This window comes from Cyrtonyx montezumae, unplaced genomic scaffold (assembly GCF_038088225.1).
Source record: "Cyrtonyx montezumae isolate F1298 unplaced genomic scaffold, pur_monq_1.0 scaffold_36, whole genome shotgun sequence".
In the NCBI taxonomy this organism is placed as follows: domain Eukaryota; kingdom Metazoa; phylum Chordata; class Aves; order Galliformes; family Odontophoridae; genus Cyrtonyx; species Cyrtonyx montezumae.
The window spans coordinates 5,915,134-5,943,053 of NW_027072041.1; the positions used below are offsets into that span (position 1 = coordinate 5,915,134).

General features: G+C 35.1%; 1 protein-coding gene across 1 annotated transcript in view; it reads left to right on the plus strand.

The window, feature by feature from the left end:
* Window positions 1–27,920, plus strand: part of VPS13A (vacuolar protein sorting 13 homolog A) — a 101,096-nt gene that overhangs the window by 66,698 nt on the left and 6,478 nt on the right. The window contains exons 53-70 of the mRNA XM_065745550.1: window positions 587–716; window positions 3,958–4,193; window positions 6,005–6,158; window positions 6,958–7,104; window positions 7,629–7,710; window positions 9,019–9,088; window positions 9,564–9,669; window positions 11,285–11,398; window positions 12,411–12,556; window positions 12,678–12,759; window positions 13,364–13,477; window positions 13,859–13,934; window positions 14,036–14,199; window positions 14,527–14,572; window positions 14,777–14,900; window positions 17,797–17,911; window positions 26,410–26,495; window positions 27,037–27,160. Of these exons, the coding sequence (XP_065601622.1) occupies window positions 587–716; window positions 3,958–4,193; window positions 6,005–6,158; window positions 6,958–7,104; window positions 7,629–7,710; window positions 9,019–9,088; window positions 9,564–9,669; window positions 11,285–11,398; window positions 12,411–12,556; window positions 12,678–12,759; window positions 13,364–13,477; window positions 13,859–13,934; window positions 14,036–14,199; window positions 14,527–14,572; window positions 14,777–14,900; window positions 17,797–17,911; window positions 26,410–26,495; window positions 27,037–27,160 (2,116 nt within the window). The remainder of the gene's footprint in view (window positions 1–586; window positions 717–3,957; window positions 4,194–6,004; window positions 6,159–6,957; window positions 7,105–7,628; window positions 7,711–9,018; window positions 9,089–9,563; window positions 9,670–11,284; window positions 11,399–12,410; window positions 12,557–12,677; window positions 12,760–13,363; window positions 13,478–13,858; window positions 13,935–14,035; window positions 14,200–14,526; window positions 14,573–14,776; window positions 14,901–17,796; window positions 17,912–26,409; window positions 26,496–27,036; window positions 27,161–27,920) is intronic.

Here is a 27,920-nt window from a genome sequence, read left to right on the forward strand (position 1 = left end):
GGAATATAGTAAAGTATTCACTTTGGTTTTAATCTGTAAAGATCAGTCATCTTATCAGTGGGATTTTGCGCATTCCCAGTGTTAGTTTAATGCATATATATGTAACTTCTGTAATGAGCTTTACACGATAGAATCCTTACAGAGACAAGAAAGCTGCAGATGAGAAACTTGCCTGTTAAACTGTGTAAGGGGAATAGTATTTAAAATTGGCTTGCCTGGAAATACCCATTATAACCAGGTACAAAGAATTATTTTCCCTTCAGCAAATAATATAGGGGAAGGCTTTCCTAAACAAATGGTTCAGAACAATTTTTTAGACAGCAGACGTTCTAAATTTTCTTATCAGTCTGTCTACTTTTCTGTACTTAATCATGCTCTGTCACAAGTGGGAAAGAAAACGATTCTTAAAAATCTGGTGGAGATACTTTAGTAAGTATTAATATGTATTTTTGTAATTTAAATAGTGATTTTATTATTGTGCTGAGTATGTTTTTGGTGGGTTTTTTTGTCTGCTTATTGTTGTTTTCAGTTTTCGGTTTCATTACTTGAAAAAGTGAATATTCTTGCTTGTTCCATTTTGTTCTAGTTCCCTCCGTGAATTAGAAGGCTGTCTTCCACCAAACAAGGCAGTGCTATATACTTGGGCAGACCCAGCAGGATCTAGAAAATTGACATGGAAATGTGGAAAAAGAACAGAGGAAATTACACCAAAAGAAGTATGTAGACCTGCTTTTAATGCTATTTACTCTTCTGTGTACACTTTTTGTTGTTGTTATTACATCATTTAATAGGCATTATTCTGACCCAAGTACTCTACAGAGGAAATTCTCACAAATCATGGTAAAGGAGAATGTTCCATAGTTTCACATTCAAAAGCCAGGAATATTTATTTTCATAGTGATGCTTATACTGATAGTACTTGTATGCATGTTTTTATTATTCATACATAGAATCTGCTAGAAAAAAGAGGGACTGTGGTTTTCTTGAGGTTTTTCTATGCAAAATGAGAATAATAGCTAGGTTTGCATAATGACATAATGTTTTACAGTGTTTGCAGTGCTGGTAAGATTTTTACCTTCAGAACAAGAACTTTGTATTCTTGTAGACCTAATTAAATTCTGGGATAGCTGATGTGGGAGTAATCTCATTTTGAATCAAGACTGTTGTTTTGCCTATCATATTGCATCTCCTACTGCATTTTAGTCTACTCCTAGAGGAATAGTTCAATCAAAAAAAAAATTGTGTTGATTTAGATATGCATGAGAATGTGCTGATTTGTATTACTATGACATAGTGATCTTAGAATCACTAGGTATTGAAGCTAATAAACTTCCAGTGTAACTGCTAAATAATGATATTCCTTGATGCTGTCCTACTTCAAAAGGAAACTTGAAGATTTTTTTTTTATTAATCACCTTCTTAGTAAGATTTTGATTCTTTAACAAAGCGAAGGTAGATAAAGTGTTTTAGACATTTTGAGTTTTTCTCCTATGAGTTCACAGAATCACAGGATGATGTAGGTTCATAGGGACCTTACTCACACACTTATCCCTGACAACCAATAGGTCAGGTTGCCTGAGGCTCCATTCAACCTGGCATGGGCTTGTTACCAAAGTGTGCAGGACCCAGCACTTGGTCTTGTTGAAGCTCATGCAATTGGCCTAAGTCCATTGATCTAGCCTGTCCAGATCCTTCTATAGGGCTCAAGCCCAAGTAGACTGTATTTACAGCCCTTCCCTCATCCACTGGGCAGGTCATCTGACTATAGAAAGAGATGAAGTAGATGAAGCAGGACCTACCTTTCTTGAACCCATGTTTACTAGTCCTGATCCTCTGGGTGTCCCACACATGCTGTGAGATTCCACTCAATTTGATCTGCTTCATAACCTTTCCCAAAACGGAGGTCAGGATGACAGGCCTGTAGTTCCCTGAATCCTCCTTGCAGCCCTTCTTTTAGCTTGGTGCATCTGCAGTTGTCTAGGACCTCCCTAGCACCTCTGACCATCCCAGGACTGCTGATAAATGATGGAAAGTGGTTTACTAAATTTGAACCAGCTCCAGCAGTATCCACAGGTGGTCCTCCGTCTGGTCTGATGGACTAGAGACAGTCCAGGTAGGTTACCAGTTTGTTCCTTCTGAACTGTTGGGAATTTATTCTGCTCCTAACTGGTCTTCCAGCTCAGGGTGCAGCATACCCTCAGGGTAACTGGTTTGACTATTAAAGATGGAAATAAAGAAGGGATTAAGAATCTCCATCTTTTCCTCATCCTCAGTGGTAATGTTCCCTGCATCATCCAGTAAAGTGTGCAGATTCTCCTTGACCTACCTCTTGTTGTTAATATATTTGTAAAAAGATTTTTGTTTTTAACAGTAGTGGCCAGATGACATTTTCTCTCGACATTTGTTTTTCTCATTTTCAGTCTATATCCTAGCAACAAAATTACAGCCTTCCCAAGTTGCCAGTCCTTTATTCCAAATTTCATAAACTCTTTTTTTTCCCTGGTGTGTCAGCAGAAGTTTCTTGCTCAGCCAGGCTGCTCTTTCTTCCCAGTGGCTCATCTTGCAGCACGGAGGGCATCCTGTTCCTTTGTATTTAAAATTTCCTTTCTGATGAATGACCAGCCTTCCTAGACCTCTTTGTTGTTCAGGACGCACTTCCAAGAGATTCTCTGAACAAAAGTCTACCCTCTGGAAGTCCAAGATTGTAATTCTGCTGACCTCCCCTCCTTTCTTCACCAGGAATAGGGAAGTCAATCATTTTTGTGGTCACTCTGCCCAATACAGCTTCTGACCAGCATGTGTCCTGTGTCTAACCTGTATCTCCCCTCTTTTAGTTTGAGGCTTGTCCTATCAATATCAGACTGCATGAAAAGTCAGTCTCCTGCCTGCTTATAGGCTCCCTTTGAGTACTGGAAAAATACATTGAGCCTCCCTGGATCCTGCCTATCTCCAGACTGAAGAAGTCTCTCAGGATTTCTTTGTAGAAGAAGTGCTCCAGCCTTCTGATCCTTTTTGTGATCCTCTTCTGGATCTAGACCAACAGCTCCTTGTCTTTCTTGTGCTGGAGTCCCCCAATTTGGATGCAGCTCTACAAGTGGGGCCTCATGAATGCAGACTAGTGTGGGACAATTACCTTCTTCTCCTTGCTGTCCACCCTTCTTTTGACACAGTCCAGAATGCAGGTGGCCTTCTGGGCTGCAAACACATTGAGTTTTCTATCTACCAGAACCTCTAACTCCTTCTTCACAGAGGTGTTCTATTTTCTAAGTATTTTCCTCAATAAAGAGCCAAGTTAACTTTTTCAGCTGTTTGTGAAGGATCTGATGGACACCTGGAGGTATCTGCAGACAGCAGAATTTTCCTTTGTGATGACTGTGTGGTAGTAAAAGCTGATGCAAAATATGTTAAAGTTGTTTTTTTATTAAATCGGTGAATAAAGCATTGAACAGCTTTATGTAGTTTCAGAAGTAGGGAAGTATTTTAAAATGGTTGCAGTTATTTCCATAAAAATGTAATGTGTCATTATCTAGGCAAACGCTATACTTTTTTTTTTTTCAAGGGCACATCAGATAAAATAGAAGTGTTTTTCAGGTCTTGCTTTTGTAACATTAGTGAATTTCAGTGGGTAGGATAGTGCTAGGGATTTTTGCCATTTAGCTAACTTCTATTGAGGAATAGAAGAACAGTAACTGTTGTGTTTGTTTGTAATGGGGATTAGCGTACATATAATACTGTAATAAGTAAGGACTATATAGGCAAGATTCAAGCATAACAGTAACAACTCTGTGTTTGCCAGAGCACATGTGAGAATGACTGCAATAAAACTTTGTAATTAAAAACTTATTTTCCTGTACCTTTTAAAATGGTCTCCTATTTTTGTTCGTATTCTTGTTGTTAAGGATTGCATTTGCTTGTTGATGAATAGAGTTGTAAAAACCTTTCCTCTCTTGTTTGTAGGACAAAGTAGATGTACTCAGCCTGGACTGTAGAAAGGTGATCTATTTAGTGTCATTTTTTGAAGGTTTGCAACATATTGTCCTGTTCACTGAAGATAAGAATGTATTTAAATTGGCTTATGAAAGTGTACAGGCAGAACTAGCAGAACAAGAAATTATTCTGTCTCTACAAGATGTTGGAATTTCGTTGGTTAATAATTATACAAGGCAGGAGGTGTCCTACATAGGAATTACAAGGTAATATATATATTAAAAAAATATTTCTTGTTTGTTTGTTTTCAGTGGAATGAGAGAATCTGCATGAGAGGATTTAGAACTGAATTCTTATATTTTCTTGTTCTAATGAGAAGTGTTTTCACTATGTTTTATATTAATGCATATACTTCATGTGCTTGTATATGTATGTTTTTGCAGCATATGAGTGTGACTGTGTGGCAAAATTCCCTGTATGTTAAATTTCCTGTTTATGTAGTTTGAGGAGCGCTGAGTTTGGGGAAGTAATATATGAAGGTAGTTGTTTCAGTGGATTTTTCTGTCTTTGCTAAAGGAATGTGTTGTTGATCCTTTTTGACTTTTTTTTTTCCCCCCTCTTAACTTATTCTTTGTACTGCACTGCAAAACAAGCAGAAAGTTGAAGTACGTGTGTACATCACATAATCTACTTTATCATTCACGAGTGTGATGAGTAAGATTTTCTTCAATTGGGAAACTGAGCTCAGATGACTATCTAGACAGTGGAAATAGCCATTTTAAAAGTGATAGCTAAATGCCCACATTCAAAGTAAATATTTCACTGAATCAGTGTTTTTAGGAACTGGTCGATCATAGTCAGAAGTCTAGCAATGCTTACAGATGGTACTATTTTGTTATTGTTTTGTTGATATCAGACTCTTGAAAGCAGTTCCTGAGGATATACGATAAATCCTTGGTTACAGTGGAAGAAAATATATACACAAATGCAGACACACGCACACAAGCACACAAACATAGTTATTTGGAATTTTTCCTTTTGTAAATGACTTGCAAAAAGATTGCAGTAGACAGTCTGTATCTAATTAGGAGGAACATTTGGAAAAAGAAAACAAACTTAACAACAACAAAAAAACAACCCTAGAAAACAAACTAAGAGCTGTTTCAGTTATTTTATCCTTTTCTTTAAGATCACCTTTTTCTTTTTAAGATTGTTCTGTTACTGATGTATCTGAACACTAATGTAGAAAAAAAGAAACTGGATTATAGGGAGCTGTGTCTGATCACCTGTGTGTGTATGAGCTATTATAACTTGTGGAGAGAAAAATTATCTTCCACTTGGCTAATAGTTCTTACTTTGTGTCCTATATCATGTATTCCATTTGATTTTAAGGTGAAATCAGATACAAGATCTTCTCACAGAAGCAGAAGAACTAAGCAGAAAAGCAGAAAATACTCTAGCATCTTTCAAGATGATAAATTATGTTGTTTCATTGATAATAAACATCAGAATGGAAAATAACTGATTTTGGATACCATAAAAAGAAAAACATACACACAAAAACAACAGCAGCAACAACAACAAAAAACACTAAGGGATCAAGTCAGTAAAGGAACCACATAAACTGAAATTCTCTAGTGATTTAGGCAGATAAAGTGAATAAGCTATCAAAAATAAGTGCCAATTTGAGACATTTCCTGTAGACTTGAGTAACTTTCAAATTCTAGTAAATTCAGCCATGCCAAAAGGTACAGAGCAGTGTATGTGGAATCCTTTATTTGGTTTGTACAATTACGGATATCTGTGCCATTGAAAATGGGCTTCTTGACAAAGTTTTCTTACACGTCCAACTTCAGTTAAGATAACTTTCTTTTAACTTCTCTTGAGTTACATCAGAAACAGTGGCTTCCACTTAGTATCAAGAATGCAGTGGGTGATTTGAGTTATTTTTATTTTAGTAGTAGTGCTATATGATGTGGTTTCGCATTACATGGAAGTTACCTATTAAAACCCATAGTTAGGTATGTAAAATTTGTGTTGAACTAACTATTTTCTCTTGGTCCTTTGTTTTTCAAAGTTCTGACGTGGTCTGGGAGATGAAACCCAAGAAGAAGTCTAGATGGAAACCAATGAGTGTTAAGCAAACAGATAAGTTAGAACAAGAGTTCAAAGAATACAGTGAGCTCACTCCATCAGAAAATAAGACTGTTGAGTTGGAACCAAATATTTTGGTAATACTGATCATTCTGTAAATTTATTTTTTATGGTTGCACACAGGAAAAAGATAATTTATTATATTGCAGTCTTTGGAAAACAATGAAAACTAGATTATTAGTTTACACAATCATTTAAAATTTCATCTCTATTTCTGCCTAGAATAAAACCTTTATGGCTATCTAGAAAAAAAAATCCTTTAACACTTGAAAGCGTACTGTAGGCCTGATTTTGCTAGCCTCTAATTTTGAAAATGAACTGTAATGTTTTTTCAGGTCATGGGACTAAATATGCACAAAGCTACAATATGTTAATCTGTTACAGTAAGAGGCAGGAAAGGATGCTAGTTTGAGACTGGGAGATTATTTTAACACAGAGACTTGTATTTTAGGTGTCTGTGATTTCTCACAGTCACACAAAATTCAGCTGTGTCATTCAACCACATAAATATTAAAAACTATACCTAAAATAATTATGGGAAGAAATAACATGTTATGCTCTGAATGCTGCTGTTCTTCTCTGTAGATAAGTATCACAATCTCATTAGAACCGTGTAGCAGTTAAATGAATGTAGTATAGGTAAATTAGTTTTTAGCTCGGTCATAGACCTCTGGAAAACTGTACAAAAAAGCTAAAAAATCCCTAGATGATGAAGCATACAGATTTTTTATGTTGTTTTGCCTTAGTTGTAATTTATTTAAAAAGTTTTTACTGTTTTCATTTAAATGTTAATGAAAATTGTTAATTTAAAGTATATTATTAAAAGCCCTCTTTTATGTTAGGTAGAATAACAACTTTTTCTTAATGTTGCAATAGGTGTGTTTAACTCCTACTGGAAATGACATGAAGATTCAACAACCCAATGAGATTCCTATCAGAAGGAATTATCTGCCAGCTTTGAAAGTGGAGTACAGTTCGTCGGCACATCAGAAATCTTTCAGAATTCAAATTTACAGGATACAAGTAAGTTTCTTGTGTCAAGTTGGATATATTTTCAGATCTGTCTGGATTTTTCATGTTTTCAGTGGCTTCAACATCAGTGTTTCTCAGCCATTAAAACAAAGTACTGCTTAAATGCTTCTGGGAAAAAGAAGTCACCCATGACGAAGCAAAGCAGTTGCTGTTCATCTTCTGTGCTTTCTTTTGTGGCTTTTATTTACAGTCAACTCAGATTTAGATATTATAGGCTATTTTTAGCAAAATATATGTTCATTCTTTTTAATAAATAAATCCTTTGCAACATTCTGGGGGGGCTGCTTATGAACACCAACTGGAAGAACCTTTTCTAGCTTTTCTACATTATTTGATTGGGATTGTTTCATTTTGTTAGTAGAAATATTTTGAACAATTCTGGTGTCTTCTTCTGCTTTTTAATTGGTGAGTTACAAACATTACCTGTAGCATTCCTTGTGTTTGTCCTACTTGTGAAGTATTTCACTACTGAAAATTTAATGTACTGCACCTTGTCCTGTCCTTACCCCCATTAGATACAAAACCAGATTCCTGGAGCCATATTTCCCTTTGTGTTCTATCCTACTAAACCTCCAAAGTCCATCACCTTGGATTCAGGTTTGTTGTTCAAGTTTAACTTAATCTTTACTTCTGATAACTTACTTTCAAGAAAGTGAACCATGCCACTTTTATCATCTGAAGACTCTGGATGTTTACTGACTATAAAGAATCCAGATACAACTGTTACAGACAGGCAACTCTTGGTTTAGTTGGCTTTCTCTGCAAAGAAAATACAGAGAAAGCCATCTAAAGTTAACAATCACAGTAATAGCATGAACGTACTTCATTCATTGGTACAGTGTCTTTTGAAAGTACATCTTTCTTACACACTAATATAGTGTTCTTGGAGATCATAAGGTGTTAGTTAGATTTGTATTGAGCTTTCAGTTGTTGCATTGAGACCAAATCTAAAGCTAAGCGCTTACTATCTTTGAAAAGAAGCTTCAAACTAATGCTAGGCCTGGTGATAGTGAATCTGTTAAACACTTTTTGTATTAATCACATTTGGATTTTTTTTTAGGGGGCAGGGAGGATTCTTAAGACTCACTTTTCATCTCAAGTTACCCAGTTTTTCCCCATGGCCCCAAATTGTTCATAGTAATCAAGTTGATTAAAAAGCATATTTTCTTATTTGTTTGCGTGTAGTGGTTGAGCCAGTGACCTAGTTAACGTAACAAAAATAATGAGAAAAGAAACATAAATCAATGCTAGACTAATCTCAGAATCACTAAGTGAAGCACCATATAGCAGTTACTTAGCAAATTGTATTTTCTGTGTTTCATTTCCAGCTTCTCCATGGTATGGAGCATAGTCCTCCAACTCTGTATACTATGTGATGAGCTGCAGTTTTCCATTAACTCACTTAGGGCAAAGTCATCTGGGATATTAGAGTAATGACAGAAGAGTTTCTGAGATGATACAGAAATGACTGCCTGCAAGTCTGTGCAGAAGGCTATTGAAATATCAGTTAATTATCCTAAATAAAGTCAAATTTAAGCTACAGCTCGTAAATCTGAGGATCTTTTTAATTTATAATTTTGTATAATTGGTTGAAAAGTTTATTCCATGGATAGGGAAATTGTGCGTCTCAGATTATATTAGCATTAATTTACTTTTAAATAAAAATTATACATTTTTGGAGACAACTGAAATAGAACTTTGATATTCCATTTCATCCTTGTCTTCCTATGACTTTCTGTTCCTGCTCTTTTCCATGATATGTTTCCCATTCACATCTATTATATAATCCCACTCCATAAGATTGAAAAATCCTGAACATTTATGACATTTTCATGTTAAAAATGGCAGGATATGTCTATCACATAAAGATTTCTGCTTATCTCTTTTTATTTTACAACTCCATAGAACCGAAACCATTCACTGATGTCAGTATTGTTATGAGAACTGCAGGACATTCGCAAATATCTCATATTAAGTAAGTATTTTTACATGTTCCATCTCTGTGCCATTTATTATGTTTAATCAAGTTTTAAAAGTTAAAATCCATGTCGAGTCAAGGTAATTTTACCTCAGGTAATTTTAACCAGATCTGAGCAGTAACGAGAGGCGAAAACTGTCCACCATATTTCCTCATTTAAATGCAGAATAAACAAGGAATTTCAGTGATACTTTTAAAGTAGTTTTTTAGTCTTTCTTAGTAGTTTGGAAAAAATTGCTGTCTACACTATTAAATGTTGCTACTTTATTAAAATAATTCTGGTTACTGAGAATTTGTCTTATACTAGCACAAGAAACATTTTGACTACTGATGACAAATATGTCCAAAAAAAAAATTGTCTTAATTTAATAAGCAACAAAAGTAGATGTTTCAGTGTTATAGTTCACCTCACTTATAATACTTGAAAAAAAAAAACTAACAATTTAATAATACTCTTTTCTTTCATGTGTAGGTACTTCAAGGTCCTGATTCAGGAGATGGATCTCAGATTAGACCTTGGCTTTCTGAATGCACTGGTTGAATTTTTTACACAGGCTGATGTACTGGATGTCCAACAGGTAGAATCCTTCTGTTGTTCACAGATGAATAGATATAAAATTTGTAGTCATTCAACTTGCATGTAAAAACAGAACCAAAACAGGAAAAAAAAAAAAAACAGAACAACAACGAACACCAAAAAAGTCATGTTCTGTGTTTATGTTAATGGTCTGGTTTTGTGTCTGGAACTAATATAACGCTTTTTCCTGGGACACAGAGTAAAATTTTTTTGTCTGCATGTTGCACAAGAAGGATTTCTAGTGCTTTCTGAAAAGCTGAAGGAAGAGAAATGAATAATCGTACAAGGAGAATGCAAGAATTTTATTCATAGGAAGAGTAGAAAAAACTTTTAATTTTATGAAGCTTAAGGTGGTTTGCTTGGATAGTAATAAAACTTGAGATAGCAACAGCAGAGTCTTGTTAGATTGTTCTTGTGTTTTATACTCTTTGATGCAGATGCCTTATGCCTTCTTTGACACAGTCTTCAGTAGTAAGATGAATTGCTCACTGGGCACACAGCCCCTTGCTCTAGAAGATAGGAATGGGGAACAGAGTAGGCCCTGCATATTCTATGATGAGAGAGTTTTGGACCTGCTCCAAGATCTGAATGCTCACAAGTCCATGGGGCCAGATGGACTGCACCCTAGAGGGCTAGAGAGTTGGCAGATGTGGTTACCAAGCCACTCTCCATCATCTATCAACAGTCCTGGCTAACTGGACTGGGTTTGTCCCAGAGGACTGGAGACTGGCAAAGGTGAAGCCCATCTTCAGAAAGGGCCAGTAAGATGATCCTGGTAGGTACAAACCTATCAGTCTCTCCTCAGTGCAGGGGAAGGTTATGGAACAGTTAATATCAGGGGCCATCATGGATCAACTAAAAGTCAACCAGGGTATCCGGCCCTTGTCAGCATGAGTTCATGAATGGTAGATAGAAGCTGTTTGACAAAGGGACCTTGGTGTGCTGGTGGACAATTGGCTGGATATGAGCCAGCAGTGTGCCCAGGTGGCCAAGAAGGCCAATGGCATCCTGGCCTGTATCAGGAATGGTGTGGTGGTGAGCAGGACTAGGGAAGTAATCCTCCCCCTGTACTTGGCACTGGTGAAGTCCCACCTGAAGTACTGTGTACATTTGTGGGCACCTCAGTACAGAAGGACATTGAGATACTGTAGCAAGTGCAAACAAGGGCAACAAGACTTGTGAAGGGTCTGGAGAATATGTCCTGTAAGGAGTGACTGAAGGCACTGGGGTTGTTTATTCTACTGCTCTCTTTAAATAGGTGAAAAGTGATTGCAGTGAGTGTGGGGTTGGTTTTTTCTCACAGGTGACAAAGGGAAATGGCCTCAAGTTAAACCAGAGAGGTTTAGGTTGTATGTAAGGAAAAACTTTACAGAAAGAGTTGTTAAGCCTTGGAAAGGGCTCCCCAGGGATGTGGTTGAGTCACCATCCCAGAGTGTGTTTAAATTTGTTTTGGATGTGGTGATCAGGGGCATGGTTTAGCAGTGAGCTGTTAGAGTTAGGGTTATACGATCAGGTTGTGGTTGGATTTGATTATCTTGAAGGTATTTTCCAACTGTGCAATTCTATGATTTTATTATTCTACATTTTAAAATAATATTCTGAAAATGCATCCATAGATGGAACTTTTCAAAAAGGATGTAGAATCTCTTCAGGAAGAACTGATGAGTGTGTCATCCATGGATACATCACAAATCAGCTTGTATGAATACTTCCATATCTCTCCAATTAAGGTATAACTCTTCATATTATTGTCTGTGCTTGTGGTCTAATTAAATGATTTTTTTTGTCTCCTGTAGAGTAGTAGATAATGTAGAGTGAGTAAATAGGGAGGCAACAAGAATCAAAATAAAAACATTGTGGAAAAATGATTTTACTGTTAATACTGATTTATTTGTGATATACGTTTATGAAACTCTTCATAAATATTATACTATTCATTATTTTCTTCCCATTCAAAAATTTCTTCATATGCAGTAATTCTTTTGCATTATTTATCTTTGCAAAATTACTGTGTTCATGTGTGCACAGTGTGCTGTGAATTGGGAAACAACATCATTTCTGAGGAAAAATAAAAAATAAAAGTACTTGTGCAAAGAAAAATCAACATATATTTGAAGTGAGCTATAGTTAAACTTTGTTATTCCATAAACTGGATATTGTATGGTTTTCAGAGAACCCAGAGGCATGTAACCTCTTTTTGTCTGATTTTGAGAGCTTCAAAGAGTTCCCGTACAGCCCTTCCTGCAAATTTTCTGAATGTTTCTGTTTTAAGAATGTCACTTTGATTTCTGTGAAACAAATATTTTGATTAGTTCAGGTCTGCACTGTTTTTTTTGCTGTACACATGTTTCAGTTCTTATATGAGTAATTATTTGTCTACCTACTTGGGCATCATGCAATGTTGTCGTTTTCTGTCCACTTTGATATTCTGTATTAATTATGGAGACTTTTTAATTTTTTAATTTTATTTTTTTTTAAATAGACAATAAGTTATAGCTAAAAGATTGTGGAGACCTCATCTGAAAACATGGAGAAGTATTTTTGAGTTTTTGTTTCCTTAAAGGCAGTTCCAGTTATTCATGCTAGATTTAAATTTCATTGTTTTTTATGATAGCCTTAAAGAGTATATGCATGTTCTGTAGTATGAAGTCTGATTTCAGTCAGGATTAGAAGTGCCATACAGAATATGGCAGTTCTGATAAACATTCATGTTATTTCCCAATCTTTCTTCTTATCGTTTAGTTACACTTAAGCTTTTCACTCAGTACTGGTGGTGAAGATAGTAACAAAGAAGAAAGAAAGAAAGAATTGATACCACTTCAGTCCTTGAATCTCCTTCTGAAGAGCATAGGTGCCACCCTCACAGATGTACAAGATGTTGTTTTTAAGTAGGTTCAAAATATCATTATAACGACTAATTCTAAAGAACAATTCTATATTATTAATCAATGTGTGTATATGTATGTTATGTCTGAATAATACGGTCTTTTTAAAAATCTTTTTTAATAGGTTGGCATTCTTTCAACTCAACTATCACTTCTGTACTACACAACAGCTCCAATCGGCAGTGATAAAGCATTATTCAAAACAGGTTGGAATAAGTAAATTTTGATGTTTCGGTAAATTTCTGTTTTCAAAGTGTTACTGTTTGTTTTGGTAATATGAAAATCTTAACTAATTGCAGCCATATATGTTTATAGTTAGTTTAAATACGTAAGAAACATAAAAACCTATTACTCATTTGTTGGATCCTATTGTCTTTACTAAGGCAACTAAGTTATGTTACTAAACTATGACTGTAAATGTGACTAAATTATAACTTACCATAATAAAAGTATTGTGCATAACAAAACAACTTCCAGAAATCAGTAGTGGAAGCAAACATAGTGCAGCTCTCGTATACCTCCGTTTTGCAGTCATAGTGTACAAAATTATCTCAGCATACACACACAACCAGATTTTGACCAATATTTCAAGGTCTCGACTATTTGTGAAATAATTGCAATCAGTGGAGTCATTTGACTGATTTTAAAGTTTTTCTCATTGTGCAACCATTTTTAAAATGACTGTACTTTTCAAATGCTGAGTCCTTCATATTAAATTAGTCCTCTGTTTTTTTTCAGTAAACTGTTATGCGTTAATGCTTTTAGTATATTTTCTGAAATACTTTTACTGAATATCTATTTTTGTTTTAGGCTATTAAACAAATGTATGTTCTTATTCTTGGCCTTGATGTCTTGGGGAATCCATTTGGATTCATAAGAGGCTTGTCTGAAGGAGTAGAAGCGTTTTTCTATGAACCTTATCAGGTAAAAATCTCTTCAAGCTTTTTGTGAAATCTTGCAAAAACTGCTAGATATTAGTATACCCAATTTTTCAATATAATTTATAACTTCTGTAGTTCCAAGGACATATTTAGAATTGAAAAAATTAAAGTGAAAGTGATACTCAAGTGAAAAGTTGAACTCAAGTGACACAAAAACAAGTTATTTCCCTTAATTTACAATGTCTGTTTCTTATGGTACTTACTGTAAAGTAATGTGACTTTAATAAACTTAACAGAGAATTCCATCTGCTTTCTGTTAAATATATACAAATTATAATAAAAACATAAAAATATAAGTATATATACTATAAAAAAACTTAACACAAATAGCAACCTTCTTTTTTTTTTTTTTTCCCTGCCTCAGGGAGCCATCCAGGGTCCTGAAGAATTTATAGAAGGAATGGCACTAGGACTTAAAGCCCTAGTAGGGGGAGCCGTTGGTAGGTTTCAGCCTTATCATAGTAGCATGCTCATTAGTCAGCAACGTAGGTATTCATAAGTTGCAGTGGAATTTTACTTAAACTGTTTTATTTTATAATAGGTGGATTAGCTGGTGCTGCTTCAAGAATCACTGGTGCTATGGCAAAAGGCGTAGCTGCAATAACAATGGATGAGGATTATCAGCAAAAAAGGAGAGAAGCCATGAATAAACAGCCCACTGGTCTGAGGGAGGGTATCACTCGTGGAGGAAAAGGATTAGTTTCTGTAAGAAAAAAAGAATATAAAAAGTTTAATGAGTTTTATAGAGGTAAAAATAACAAATGTAGAGTTTTCTATAGAGTTGTTCCACTTCAATTTTGGTTTGCCAGTATATGACCATAATTGACTGATAGTTTTAAAGAAAAATATATGAGAATTAACAAGGATGTTGGAATGGTGAAACAAGTGTCTCTAATCTGAATAACTTGCAGTGTATTTTAGAATACTCTAACACATAATTTGTAATTATTCACAAAAAAAATGTAATAAGTAAAATGTTAGAAAAATATAATGTGGAAACATTTGACACAACATTCTCATTTCTTTTGGTAGGGTTTTGTCAGTGGCATAACAGGAATAGTTACAAAACCAATAAGAGGTAAGTTAGGTCTTCTAATGCATTAAATGTTCACCTGATTCAAATTCTTGATATTTGATGGAATTTTACATTTATCAGGACTTCTCATTTAAATGTGGAGATGACTGTAGTTGCATATCAAATAAGAGCAAATGTAATTACAAATAATATTGTAAGATGGTCTTTTTTTTTTTCTTAACAATTTGCTGCACTTACTACTTTCAGGAGCTCAGAAAGAAGGAGCAGCTGGTTTTTTCAAAGGTGTTGGAAAAGGCTTAGTGGGAGCAGTAGCTAGACCTACTGGAGGAATCATAGACATGGCAAGCAGCACATTTCAGGGTATTAAAAAGTAAGTAAAATTAATATGAATCATGTCATGGTGTAAGTCAGAATGATGGGGTATGTTGATTCTTGAGGTTGATATGAACTTTGTGTCAACATTTCTTCAAAAACTTTAAAATTAATGTAGATGATATGGGGAAAAAAAAAATCAATCTTACCCATGGATAAAGGAAATCCACAGCTTCTCTGGGCAACCTTTTCCCATCCCTCACCCATTCCAATCTAAATCTCCTCAACTGCAGTTTAAGATGGTAGTACTGAAAAGCCAGTCTTGCCACGACCTTCTCATCTCTAGGCTGAACAAGCACAGCTTCCTCAGACTGTTTTTGTAGGTAGGACAGATGCTCTAACCCTCTGATCACTTCTTGGAAAAGGTCCAGAGGAGGCCACAGAACTCTATGCATTTATTTGACTGGTGCACAGATCTAAACATAGTACTGCAAATGGAGCCTTATAAGATCGGACTAGAGGGTTACAATCACCTTCAACCTGCTAGCCACCCCTTTTTTGATGCAGTTTAGGATACAGTTGAGAACTCTGACAGAATTGTTTTTTGAATAATATGATAATCTCACACCCTTAATCATAGAGTCATAGAATGGCTTGAGTTGGAAGAGACCTCAGGGATCATCAAGTTCCAACCACCCTGCTACAGACAGAGTTGCCATCTGCTACGTCAAGTACTTGATCAGATTGCCCAGGGTCCCTTCCCATCCCAACCTGACACCTCTGGGTATGGGGCAACCACAACCTCTTTGAGCAACCTGTTCCAGCACCTCACCACTCAGTATAAAATTGACATCTAACCTAAATTTCCCTTCCTTTACTTCAAAACCATTCCCCCTTGTCCTATCACTATCAACCCATGTAAAAAGATAATTTCCTTCATGTTTATAAACTCCCTTTAAGTATTGAAAGGCTGCAATGAGGTCTCCCTACATCATTCTTTTTTCTGAATTGAATAAGGCCAGTTCCTTAAGCCTTCATGGAAGGGGTGCTCCAGGCTTTGGATCACATTTCTGGCCTTCCTCTGGACACTCTTCAAAAGCTATACATCTTTCCTGTGTTGGAACCCCCACCCCTGGACTCAGTACTCCAGCTGAGGCCTCACAAGGGCTTATTAGAGAGGGTTAATCTGCTGACCACCGCTTTTCTGATGGAACCCAGAATAAGTTTTTTATCCACCAGAACTCCCAAGTCCTTCTCGGAAGAGCTACTGTCAAGGACTTCTCCCAGTTTGTATACATATCTGAGATTACCTTGACCTAAGTACAAAACCTTGCACTTTTTGTTGAACCTCATTAGGTTCACAAGGGACATCCTTTTTAAGTTTATCATGAACGGGTTTATGATAACAAGGAGAATACGTTTTGAGAGGCTTTTCATAAATCCTGCTGAGAACAGTTGTTAATTGCTCTTTTCTCAGTGAACTATCCCATTTTTGGTATATGTAGTTGTCCGTGTCTTGTGTATTTCACCCTTTAAACTGTAGCAGAAAAATTCAGAAAAGGAAGTAAATGGTGGGTAGAAGGAATCAAAAAATAAAAGGTGAACTGAGAGGAGTATGTATGCATTGTCCAAGCATCTAGGGATGAAATCTAGGGAAAGAAAAGCCCAAATGGAGTTGATTATGGGCTGGATAGGAGGCATTAATGTGGATAAAAGCCATGCTGAATGGCCTAGACGGTAGTGGTCAGTGATGCAGTCTAGTTGGAGGCCAGCAATGAATAAAGGTACTTTGGGGTCTATTACAGGGTGCAGTCACATTTAACATCTCCATTAATGATCTGTATGATAGGACTGAGTGCATCCACAGTAAATTTAGATGCCACAAAATTGGGGTGAATGGCTGACTGATCAGAGAGTCCTCAGTAGGCTGGAGAAGCTGGCTGACAGGAACCTCCCGAAGTTCAGCAAGAGTGGGAAGTCTTGCACCATGAGAGAAACAGTCTCAGGCACCAACACATGCTAGGCCATTCAGATAGAAGGTAGCTTTGGGGGAAATGCCCTGGGAGTCCAAGTGGATTCCAAGTTGAATGTGAGTTAGCAAGGTGCTTTTGCAACAAGAGAGGCTAATGGCATCTTGAGCTGCGTTAAGAAAAGTTTTGCCTGCAGGTCAAGGACATGATTCTTTCCTCAATTGAGGAGACCATGCCTGAAGTGCTGTGTCTGCTTCTTGGCTGCTTACTACAAGTGATTCATGTAGAGAATCCAGCAAAGGGCCACAAAGATGATTTAGAAGCTGGAATGTTTCTCCGCTGAGGCAAGGCTGATGGAGCTAGGATTGTTCAGCCTGAAATAGAGAAGGATCAATAACTATAAATACCAGAAAGGAGGGTACCAAGAAGACAGGACATGTCTCTTTTCAGTGGTGTCCAGTGACAGGATAAAATCTGCAATGACCACAAACTGGAACATAGGATATTCTGTCTGACATCAGGAGATATTTCTTTGCTGTGTAGGAAATTGAGTGCTTACATAGGTTGGTCAGAGATGTTGTGGAGTGTCCATTCTTGGAGATCTCCAAAAGCTGCCTGGCCATGATCCTGGACACTCTGCTCTTGAGTGTCCCTACTTGAGCATGAGGGTTGACTACATGACTTCCACAGTTCCTTTCCAGCCTCAGCTGTTCTCTATTTAACTATTGCAGTTGTGTTCTGCTCTGTCCAATTTCATGTTCTAAAAGTCATTCTCTGAAGTAGATTGCAGTAACTAGAAACCTTATAATTATTTCATAGAGTGGTTACTTTCTATTCACGTGCCCAGTGCCTATACAGACAGCAAAAGCTGCTGTACCAGTACTTGAATTTATTTTATATTCAAAATATTGTAAAGACTTTGATAAATATTATAGCTAAGTACCTATACTGATATGTAACCTAAATTTGCTCATTTATTGTCAGAGTTGCAGATTCATCAGAAGATGTGATAAGCCTACGCCCACCTCGCTTCTTTGGTGAAGATGGTGTTATTAGACCTTACAGATTAAGAGATGGAACTGGAAGTCAAATGTTACAGGTGAAGAAATGACATAAAATTTAATATGTTGATCTAAGTGTTTTGTAGAATTACCCTTAAAAAAATTAATAACAATTCCTGCCACTCCTTAACCTAGTAATTCGGCAGTCAAGAAAGTTCCATGTAATTTCATAGGTTTATGACCACTTAGGTGACTTAATTTCCATGATGTAATTTTTGAAGAAGACATAATCATTTATACCAATGTATCTTTAGAGGTTTGTTAAAAGTACAGATTAATTTAAAAGAAGGAAATATTTTGTATGTATGATTTAATAGCTTGTCCTAATTTTTTATTTTTGATAAATAGTGGTGATAAATACAAAATATGTTTTTCGATAACTTTGTAGTACAAATTCTGAATGGTGACATTTTCATCACAGTTTTATATGAAATAACAAATTGAATATACTTATTAAATATACTTGAAATATCTGCGTTTATGTCACTCTGTAGCCATTAAAAAATGTAAACAATTTTGGAGTGAAATACTATTTTCATGAGGAACATACTGAGCAATGGTTTGGAAAGTTATTCTTTCATTCAGATACCACTGAAGCAAATTTAAACCAGATACAAAAGTGAAAATAATTTCGATTATTATACAGCATACAAAGTTTATATTTTTTCCCTGTGCTATAAATAAAATAGCATTGTAAAAATGCTTGCATGTAAGTAATACGGAAATATTTAGAAATTGCATTAATGGAAACTGGAGATGTAAGCATCTCCAATGCCTAGTACATATGAATATATATTTTATTTTCAATACCTTTATTTTTAAATAATATTAAATATTAACCTTACCACCTATATGTACAAATCTTGGTGAAGTCAGAGAGAAATAAACTGTAGGGAGATTTAGATAAGAATCAAGTAGTCTTTGGAGAAGAGTTTTAGATTTTGAGAATTAACTGAGAGCAGTGAATAGAAGCATTAACTTAAGTATAGTGTAGTTGAAAGCTACCACTGAGGAACAGTATAAGGTTATTAATGTTCCTCTTCTTTTTGTTTAACATTAAAACGAATGCTAAGAGGCTAACAGATTCAGCTCTAACATGGGCATTATCAAGACATTGCACTATTTTTACTTTTTCTTAATCTCTTTTATTTGTTTGTATTTCATCTTTTCTAAGGAAATTTTAGGGAATTCTGCAATGTCATATGTAATTCCAGTTTTTCTCTGTTGTATTGTTGAGTCCACTACTTCCACCTTTCATTATCTAACTAATAAGTGCATAAGTATTAAGCTTGTCATATTTTGCAATGCCAGCCACCATTTGAAAGTAATGAAAATTTTAAAATTACTGTATTTCATGTTATGATTTAATACTGACAATTCTGTGGCATAGAATATATGTTTAATATCTTAATCTTATTGCTATTCAAGTGTACCAGAGCTTTTGGTTCTAGAAATACCCCTCTGTTTTGCATGAGACTCAGTGTTGCATCCCCCCCTATATGCAACAGTTTGGGTAGCATAATGTTTTGTTACAAGGAAAAAGAGTAGTAACCTCATCCCTTTTACTTTTTTTTTTTTTTTTGTATATAGGTCTACATTCACAGTGTAGTTACTGTGTGGTAATGTTTTCAGCAGCATGTCAGGTTAGGTCTGAATAAAACTTCTTTTAGTGCTTGTAAATGCTGACCAAAATGAAGCGAATATAGGAAGCAATTCAACATGCTTGTACTTTTCTCTGTCACTTCAGAATTACTGTCTTATTATTTTGCTTAAATTACAAAAAATTCAGTCAAACAAATCATTCTAAACTAATACTTCTGCTTTCTTCTTCTCTTGTCATGCTTTCAGAAAAGACAGGCCTACAGAGAGTGGACTAAGACTCACAATAGTAGTGATGATGATTCTGACAGTTAGGATAATATGTACTGTAATAGGTGGCCTTTGTCATATTCTTTTTATTATTCAATATTAAATGTTGTTGCTACAATTCCACTGAGCAATCAGAGTTGACTGGTACTAACTTCTAAAACTGTGCAAAAATTTAAATTAAAAAAAAAGGAGGTAGGGGGAAACACGAAGTGTATGATAATGAGTTCTATACAAAGTGGCCAATATATATATAACAAATCCACATATAGAAATTTTTATTGTTATATATAACTGGATATTAGGTGAAAATTATGCTGAAAGATATAACCATGTAGTAATACCATGACTTAGCTTTTGTTTGTTTCTACTGTATGTATTAAATGTTTTTGCATTTTCCAATTTTTTTTTATAACTTGGTAGAGGGCCATAAATGTGTTTAGTAATACTTCATTGAATTGTACAGTCAGTATTATAGTACTGTTTGTTTAATAGTCTTTTTCATATTTCAAAAGTATTTTGTCTGCTTTTCTTCTTAACAATAAACACATCTAAACTATATCTAAAATGGATTCATCTGTTCTGTTCCAACATCACTGTTTATGTTTCCTGAAACTAGATTGTGTCAAAACACTAGCTGTGAAAGTATTCAAAAGCAAAAAGCTTTATTTTTAAAGGGACATTTAACATAAACCTTCATACTTTCATTCATCATCTGTTTTACCATAACTCTTAAATACTTAAGTTTGTCATTTGGAAAACTTAGATGTATGAAATATAAGGGTTTGGTTAGATATTTTAAATTGTAATCTTGAGTGATTTGGTTATAAATTTATATTCCCTTCATAGCAACACTAATAAAAAGGGAAAAGCCCTATGTAAAATCAATGGTAGCTTCAGAAAATGCCTGTTCTTTTATAAGGCTCTGTGTGGTAAAGCATACATAAGAAAGTAAATATTTAAAAAGATTATTTAGCTAAATGTGGACAAACACTACGTAACAATACTGAACAATGATTTTATATGGTAAAAACTAAAGAATAGTGTTACTTCTTTCTCTAGGATTATTCTATTCTGAATACACTGGAAGGCTTTTTCTTTTTTCTGTGTGTGATTTGATGTTCAAATTGTGCTTTTGTGTTGAATTTTTAAGATGCCTTACAACAATTATTATAAATCTGTAAGTACCGTCATGAGAAAGAACTCTTCAGATAAACTTGAAGAATTTGAATCAATCAAAAGAGCTTCTGTGATGACTTCAAATTAATCAAATGCTGTCTTCTGTTTCAATATCTGTTGTCTTTCGCTCATCAAAACTCTGATGGAAGAGTGATTGAAACCTTTATGTGTATTTATTCTGGCTGTGTGCCTTTAAAAGCTGCTGATTCTTTCACAGGGAGCCAAGGAATACATTTACCTGTAATCTCCTTAATAAAAGAAGGGGAAACACAATTTGAAAGTTTTCTTCTATATTAGGCTACTGATGCTTAAGATCACTACCTATATTGTATAGCTATTTAGTCTGTAATAGTAGCATCACAGAGTTATGAAGTAATAGATTAAAGACTGTGTTACTGGCTGGAACACTGTTGGAAGGCTTTGGAATTTTCAGTTATTAGTGGGTATCACAGATATGAATGCTTGAAGAATCATGGAAATTATCTTCAATCCTAAAAAAAGACATGTCATGACAAAAAAATTTAGGACATTTGTAGATTTAAATTTCTGGAAAGGTTACTGATTACTTGTAATAACTTTACTGGAATTTAGTAACTTAGATACATTATCTGAAGTTTTATTTTTCCTTTTTGGCTTTTTAGGGCTCTTTCTTTTATTCTCTATAATTACAAAATTTTTAAAAGCAAGTATTTTGTAGTTTTTTCTATCTTAAGCATTGTGTGTATTGTATATATATGTATAACTATACTATATACTATATATGTATCTATTGGAAAAGTACATAATTTGGATTTTGAACAGCAAAAAAAATCACCTGTTGGAATTACATTTCCCTATTCTGAACCCATATCCTTGGGTGGGGATGGAAGGAGTGTTTGCACAGATTGCTCCTTTCTTGGAGATCTCCAAGAGTCACCTGTCCCACTGCCTCTGGGTGTCCCTGTCTGAGGAGTTGAACCCGATAGATCCAGAGGTGTTTACCAACCATAGCCATTCTGTGAATCTAAATTCCAGTACAGTTGTTGAAGACTCCAGGAACTACATGCTGTTCATTCAACTAAATCTGCCAAATTTTCTTCTGTAAGCTGCAGAAAAATCTGATGATTCAGCCTTTCCTGCATGTTTAATTTTTTTTACTCTTTTAGTGACTTGTGTAGCTGTAACTTCAGTTTGTCTGCTTCCTGCTTGCTGAGGTGAAGATCTGGCTGTGCTCTGTCTTTGATGTTGTTCAGTACATCATTTTTGATCTTCTGTCTGTGTTTTTTCAACTGAAGATCTGTAGACTTAAGTCACTACAGATAAATATCAGAACATTTCTGGAATCATTTAAATGACTTGTTAGTAGTCATTGACAGAACGTGAAGAGTTCTGCCAGAAATCACTGATTTTTGCCCTTCTGCAAATAATGCTGAAAGAAGGGCTTCTCTCATGCCTGTATTCATTATTTATTAACATTTCCACCATGAAATCAGTGTTTGGGATTTTTGTAGTTGTTGTTTGTTTTTTGTTTTTTTTATTGTTATAATCTCTCTCATGAAGTGATAATTTGTGAGAACTTTCCTACAGTGCTATGAAAGGGCTGTTCCACTAATGATGCCACTATAAAGCTTAAAGAGATGCTAATCCTCTAGATCAATGTCTCAATACTTTATCCTAATACAACGTTAAAAATAAATATGTGTTCAGCTTTCAGTCCTGTGTGCCTTTCCGGTCATGAAGCAAGTTTCAGATCAGGTAGCAGTATGTTTAAATGCATTGTTCAAACCCTTACATCTTAGTATTCAAATGTCAGTCTGACAAAAAGAACAGCCAAGGAGTGGCCAAGGAGCCAAGAAAGTGCTGTACTCTTTTGTTCTCTTTCCTTCAAGTCTCTTGGGCTTAAGATCACATCAAATATAAAAATCCATATCCATTATTACATTGGTACGCTAAAACTGAGGTTTTATTTCTTAAATTTATAGGAAGAAATACTTCCCAAGGTTTAAAATAACTTTTTCTTTCTTTTCCCTACATTGTCTTGAATCTTACTAGGCATCTGTTATCTTGCATGTTATTTAGTTTTCCCTTAGTTGAGTAGCAGCTGTCATTTCCTTCCTTCCTAGGAAAGCCTGTTGTGTCTAGATTAAAGAGAAACCTCACTGCCTATATGTACAAAGCTAGAATATAACCATGTAATCACTACCCATTGCCAGCTAGAATGGTTGTATGTACTTACAAGCTGTTTGAGACTGAAGCTAATATCAGGTCTTTAAGAATAATGTGAAAGCTTGTGTGACTTAGTTCTATTTTAGCTTGTGATTGAAGTATATGAATGTGCTTCATATGTATATATGCAGTACATGTGGTGAAACTTGGAAGTGTCATAAGCAAAGTATACTACCACCTTGTTAGCTGTCAGAAAATGCAGAAAACTTCAGTGTTTTTCCCTTTTTCTCTGCTGAACCAGTCAAGAGCTTCAGATGCTACATACTGAAGGACTTTGGTTGTATTGGCAGAAAGCAGTAAAAACATCTGGATGCAGTCATCAGAGTGAACTCATAGACTGGCACGGTTTCTCTGTTCAGGGCAGTGCTAAGACATTCTGCCAGTCTACTTAGGCAAATTAAATTTCTGTTGAGAAGGAAAAATTCCTGAAAGAAAGATACTGTCCTGATTTCCGTTTGTCCTGCCTTAGGTTGAAATGTTAACCTTGACCAAATATTTATCTTGACTTTAAGAGAAACTCAGCGAGCTCTGGGTTCAGCATGCCTAAATGAAATCTTGAATTTTACAGGTTATGGATCCTGGACAAAAGCCTTAGCTTTTTTTTTTTTCTTCAAATGTTTTGTGTCTAATTAATTTCATTCATCGTAGCTCACATGATGCTATGTTTTGGATGTGTGACCAAAACAGTGTTGATAATACAGTGATGTTTTAATTCTTCCTGACCTGTGCTTGCAGTGTCTAAGCCTTCTCAATTTCTTATGTTGTCCCACCACAGAATGCACAAGAGGCTGAGAGGGAGCACAGCCAAGTCAGCTGACCCAAACTGACCGAAGAGAGATTGCGTACCATAATACATTGTACTTAAGAATGAAGGCTGGTAGAAATAAAGGAAAGGAAAGGATGTTAAGGCAACTGTCTTCCATCTACCTAAGATTTCTATTGGCTTCCCTAGAATTGCTGCTATACTCAGTACAATGAGGAAATGGACTGGCCTAGTAAAAAAGGTTGACCTGAACATCAATAGAAAATGATAACATAGGTTTAACTACTTTTTAAGTACTAAGGCTTTACACTGTTTTTTACAAACTTAATTCAGTTGAGAAGTTCAAAAATTATTTCAAATATTCCAACTTTTGTTTCACAGGTACCCACATGCTGTTAGTACTTTTTGGTAGAACTATAACCAGAATTAGCATACATTTTAAATTTTGTTCCCCTACTTAAGATTTTTTTTTCCATTTCTAATTTAATCAAAGGCCTCTGTGCTTGCTTTCCAGTGAGTTAAGGACATGTACTGTGGTTTGGAGTCTTTCCAAACACAGAGGTGCCACTTCTAGACACTGGACATATTTGCATAACCCTGCACAGATGATCAAATTTACCATTAGTTTGTTACAGAGATACCTAATTATCTGTATTACAGGTAATTGTTTTCTGAAGAGTAGATTTATGCTTTTATTGCTGTGCTTTTATAGATGCTGGAGTGACCTTTTTCAACTGTTTCATGTCATTTCCACGTGAAGTCAATGAATCAGAACACTCAGATTATTAAATATATATATTTAAAATATTTAGTTTATTTAATATTTATAAAGGGTAGAAAATAATCTACCCTAAGTAACCATAGGCATTGGTACAGATGCATTTTTTGTATTTGTACAACACTTGTCCTGTGTTAATTTCCCAATTAACATTTGCTGGCTGCAAAACTTTAGAACACAGATAATGGGTGTTTATGATCTTTGACACAGATGACAATGAGTAGTAGTTTCATCTCAATTCAGCTATCCTGAAAGCTTTGTGCACCACATCCTAACAATATTTCTGTGCTGAATGAGTCACTTCTTTGTGAATTTTAGCAGAATGAAGTTGTTTCCGTGGAACTGTCAGGACATATGTATAACAGCCTTGTAGGATTTCAACCTCTATGGTGCTTGTACTGCATTTACATAACTCGCAATTCTTAGAACACTATCAGTAAACTGAATGAGTTACAGTGGAGCAACGTGACTCGTCAAAAAATGCCTAGCAAAGTAGTGAAAAGACAAAGAGGTAACTTGGTTCTCATTAGTCCAATTCAAGCCTTACTCCAATGCTATTCAAAAGTTAAGAAAGTTACTCTTGTTTTGTTGCAAGAGAAAGACTAGAGATCCTGTCCATTATTATGAGAATAAACTTTTCTTGTATTTCAATAAAGAAAGAATCAGGGTCTTTGAGGGAAGACATCATTTTTAGAAAACTGGCGAAGTGGAGTTATCTGTGCTGTCAGATTTCCAGTCTTAGTGTAGACATAGTTAAGTGTCTTAATCATTTGACGCTGGTAAAGAATACTAAGTGTTCCTGACACTTTAGCTACTGTGATAGGTAACCTATATGTTTTCAGTATGTTTACCGTTGGCTGTTTGTTGAATCATATTTGCTTATACTAATCTGTTTTTACATCCAGTATGACAGATGAGAAGCAGACAGGCAGTTAGGGATGCTGTTGCTTCTAAATAAGATGCACCAATTTTAATGCGATCACTACTCTGATAAGTAATTGCCTGGGAAATCAGAAATCCCTTGGTTACCAAGTCATGTTAAAATTACAGAGCCTCTGTTTTTTTTTTGTTTGTTTGTTTTGTTTTGTTTTTTAAACGTAAATCTGCTGTCACTGAATTTTAAATTCATTGTCTAGTAAGGAAACATTCAGCTACAATATTTACAGCAATTGTGTTAGGTTTTTTTTGTGTTTGTTTTTAAAGTTAAGCAGGTTCAGGGGGAAATGAAAGAGCGGATGAAAGTTGTAGCATTACCTCAAATGCATCTGTAAGTTTCACTGTAGGTATGGCAAGTAGGATTTTGTGGAGAGTTAAGTATGGATTGAACCCAAGGTTAATAACTCCAGTGTTTTGAATTTCACTCTTCATAAAAATTTAAAGAACAGTGCTCTTAAGTGTATTTTAACTATACTCATTTCTTGTGCTATCTTTGATTTTTATGAGTGGAGGTTCAGAATGTGCTAAAAATACGTAGCAATTACATTGTTCCTTGCCAGTTCTTGTTAGGATTGATTTCTGTTGGCATGGTTGCATTTCTAAGGACTGAATAATTCTGCATATTGTAGGTACTGCCATCACAGATGTATTAACCATATTCGCAGTTATGGAAGAAGCCTTTTATTTAGAAGTATGTGGTATAAGCTGTTACAACTTATTCTTCTGGGACATAATACATTTTAAACAAATAATGAGCACATTAATTTATACTTGCATGTTCAAAGCTGTAAAAAATTTATTTCTTTTAGACAATTGAAAATGGAAGATTTGCAAAACTCAGATATATTGCACACGCTATGGTCAACAGTACAGACCTGTTAATGGTGACAAAGAGGTAAGCTGTCTTGACTATGAGTACTAAAGAAATAAACCTCTATCATCAAAAATCTGGGTGCCTTAATAATTCTTAGTAACTCTACTTTGTCATTATGTACATGGATACAGTACTGCACAGGGTATGCTTAGTGTGATTTTTGTTAATCAGTTTTTCTGTAGCTGAGCAAAATTTATAATAAATGTGATTAGGCTGAGGTCAGTGGAATTGTGGGATTCTCTTAGAAGTTAGTGTAAGGAAGGAAAACGCATAATATAGGGGCAGAGACTCAACTATGTTTAATGGTAAAGTATTGAGCATTCTTCATAAATTAAAAGTCTGTTACTTTTTGTAGAAACACAGCTAGAAATACTATTATTGTTTTTTATGAATCTATTTTAAATGAGTGTTCAAAATTCAGACTTTCAGAAACCATGCTGTATATCTACTTAGACAAGAAACATTTCAAAACAAAAATCAGTAGATTTAGAGTTAACTTGATAAATTCAGATATTTTTTACATTATTTTTTTAATTATGACTTTCCTTTCTTTATTGCCTAGTGGTGTCTTATTTGTGACAAAAGGGACATTTGGACAGTTGACGTGTGAGTGGCAGTACACTTACGATGAATTCACTAAAGAACCATTCATTGTTGATGGGAGGAGGTTACGCATTGAAGCAAAGGTATGATAAGCTGATCATGTTTTGTTTTCTATTAGTGTTTGTTTATAAAACTGATTTCTTCTTCTCTCCCCTAGTTGAGGTGTCATTAGAGAAGGGAGTTTAAATGTGTCATTGGCAGCCCTTAGATTACAGTTTTCTGGCTATTTTAAGCAGAATGCTGACTTGTTTGCAGCTGAAATTGTTCCCTCAGTCTTGGAAATGTTCTGCTGACACGTGTGTTTGCCTAATATTTCTAAATTTCATACATTTCATTAAAACAAACAAAACTGCTTTATTTCTCTGGTAAACTGGCAATGGACAATAAGAGATTCAAGCTTTGATAACTGAACCAGAGTCAACATTCCTTATAAAAAATAGTCCCTTGAATTTTTTCTGAGATGGTAAATGAAATTTGAATCAGTGAACTTACCTGACAGATTTTTTTTTCTGCTTTCATTAAGTTTCACATGTGTAATCATACATCTTGGTTGCAAGGACCATCTTGACAGTGTGCCTGCAATGCTTACACTGATATTTTGTTTCTACTGGAGGGCTTAAAAGGCAGAGCCATCTAACTGCAAAGTCCAATGAGAATTCTTTGTTTCCACAGCAGTCATTTCAGAGTCCATTTACATGCCTGCAGTATGCTTTTTAATTGAAATCTGTGGCTGAAACTGCATTTTTTTTCAAAGCTCTACTTTTGTTCTTTTTCTGAAGTCAAAAGTTGCTGTGAAGGCAAAAGAACCTGCATAAACAAGGAGATGTTACAAAAGGAAGGAAA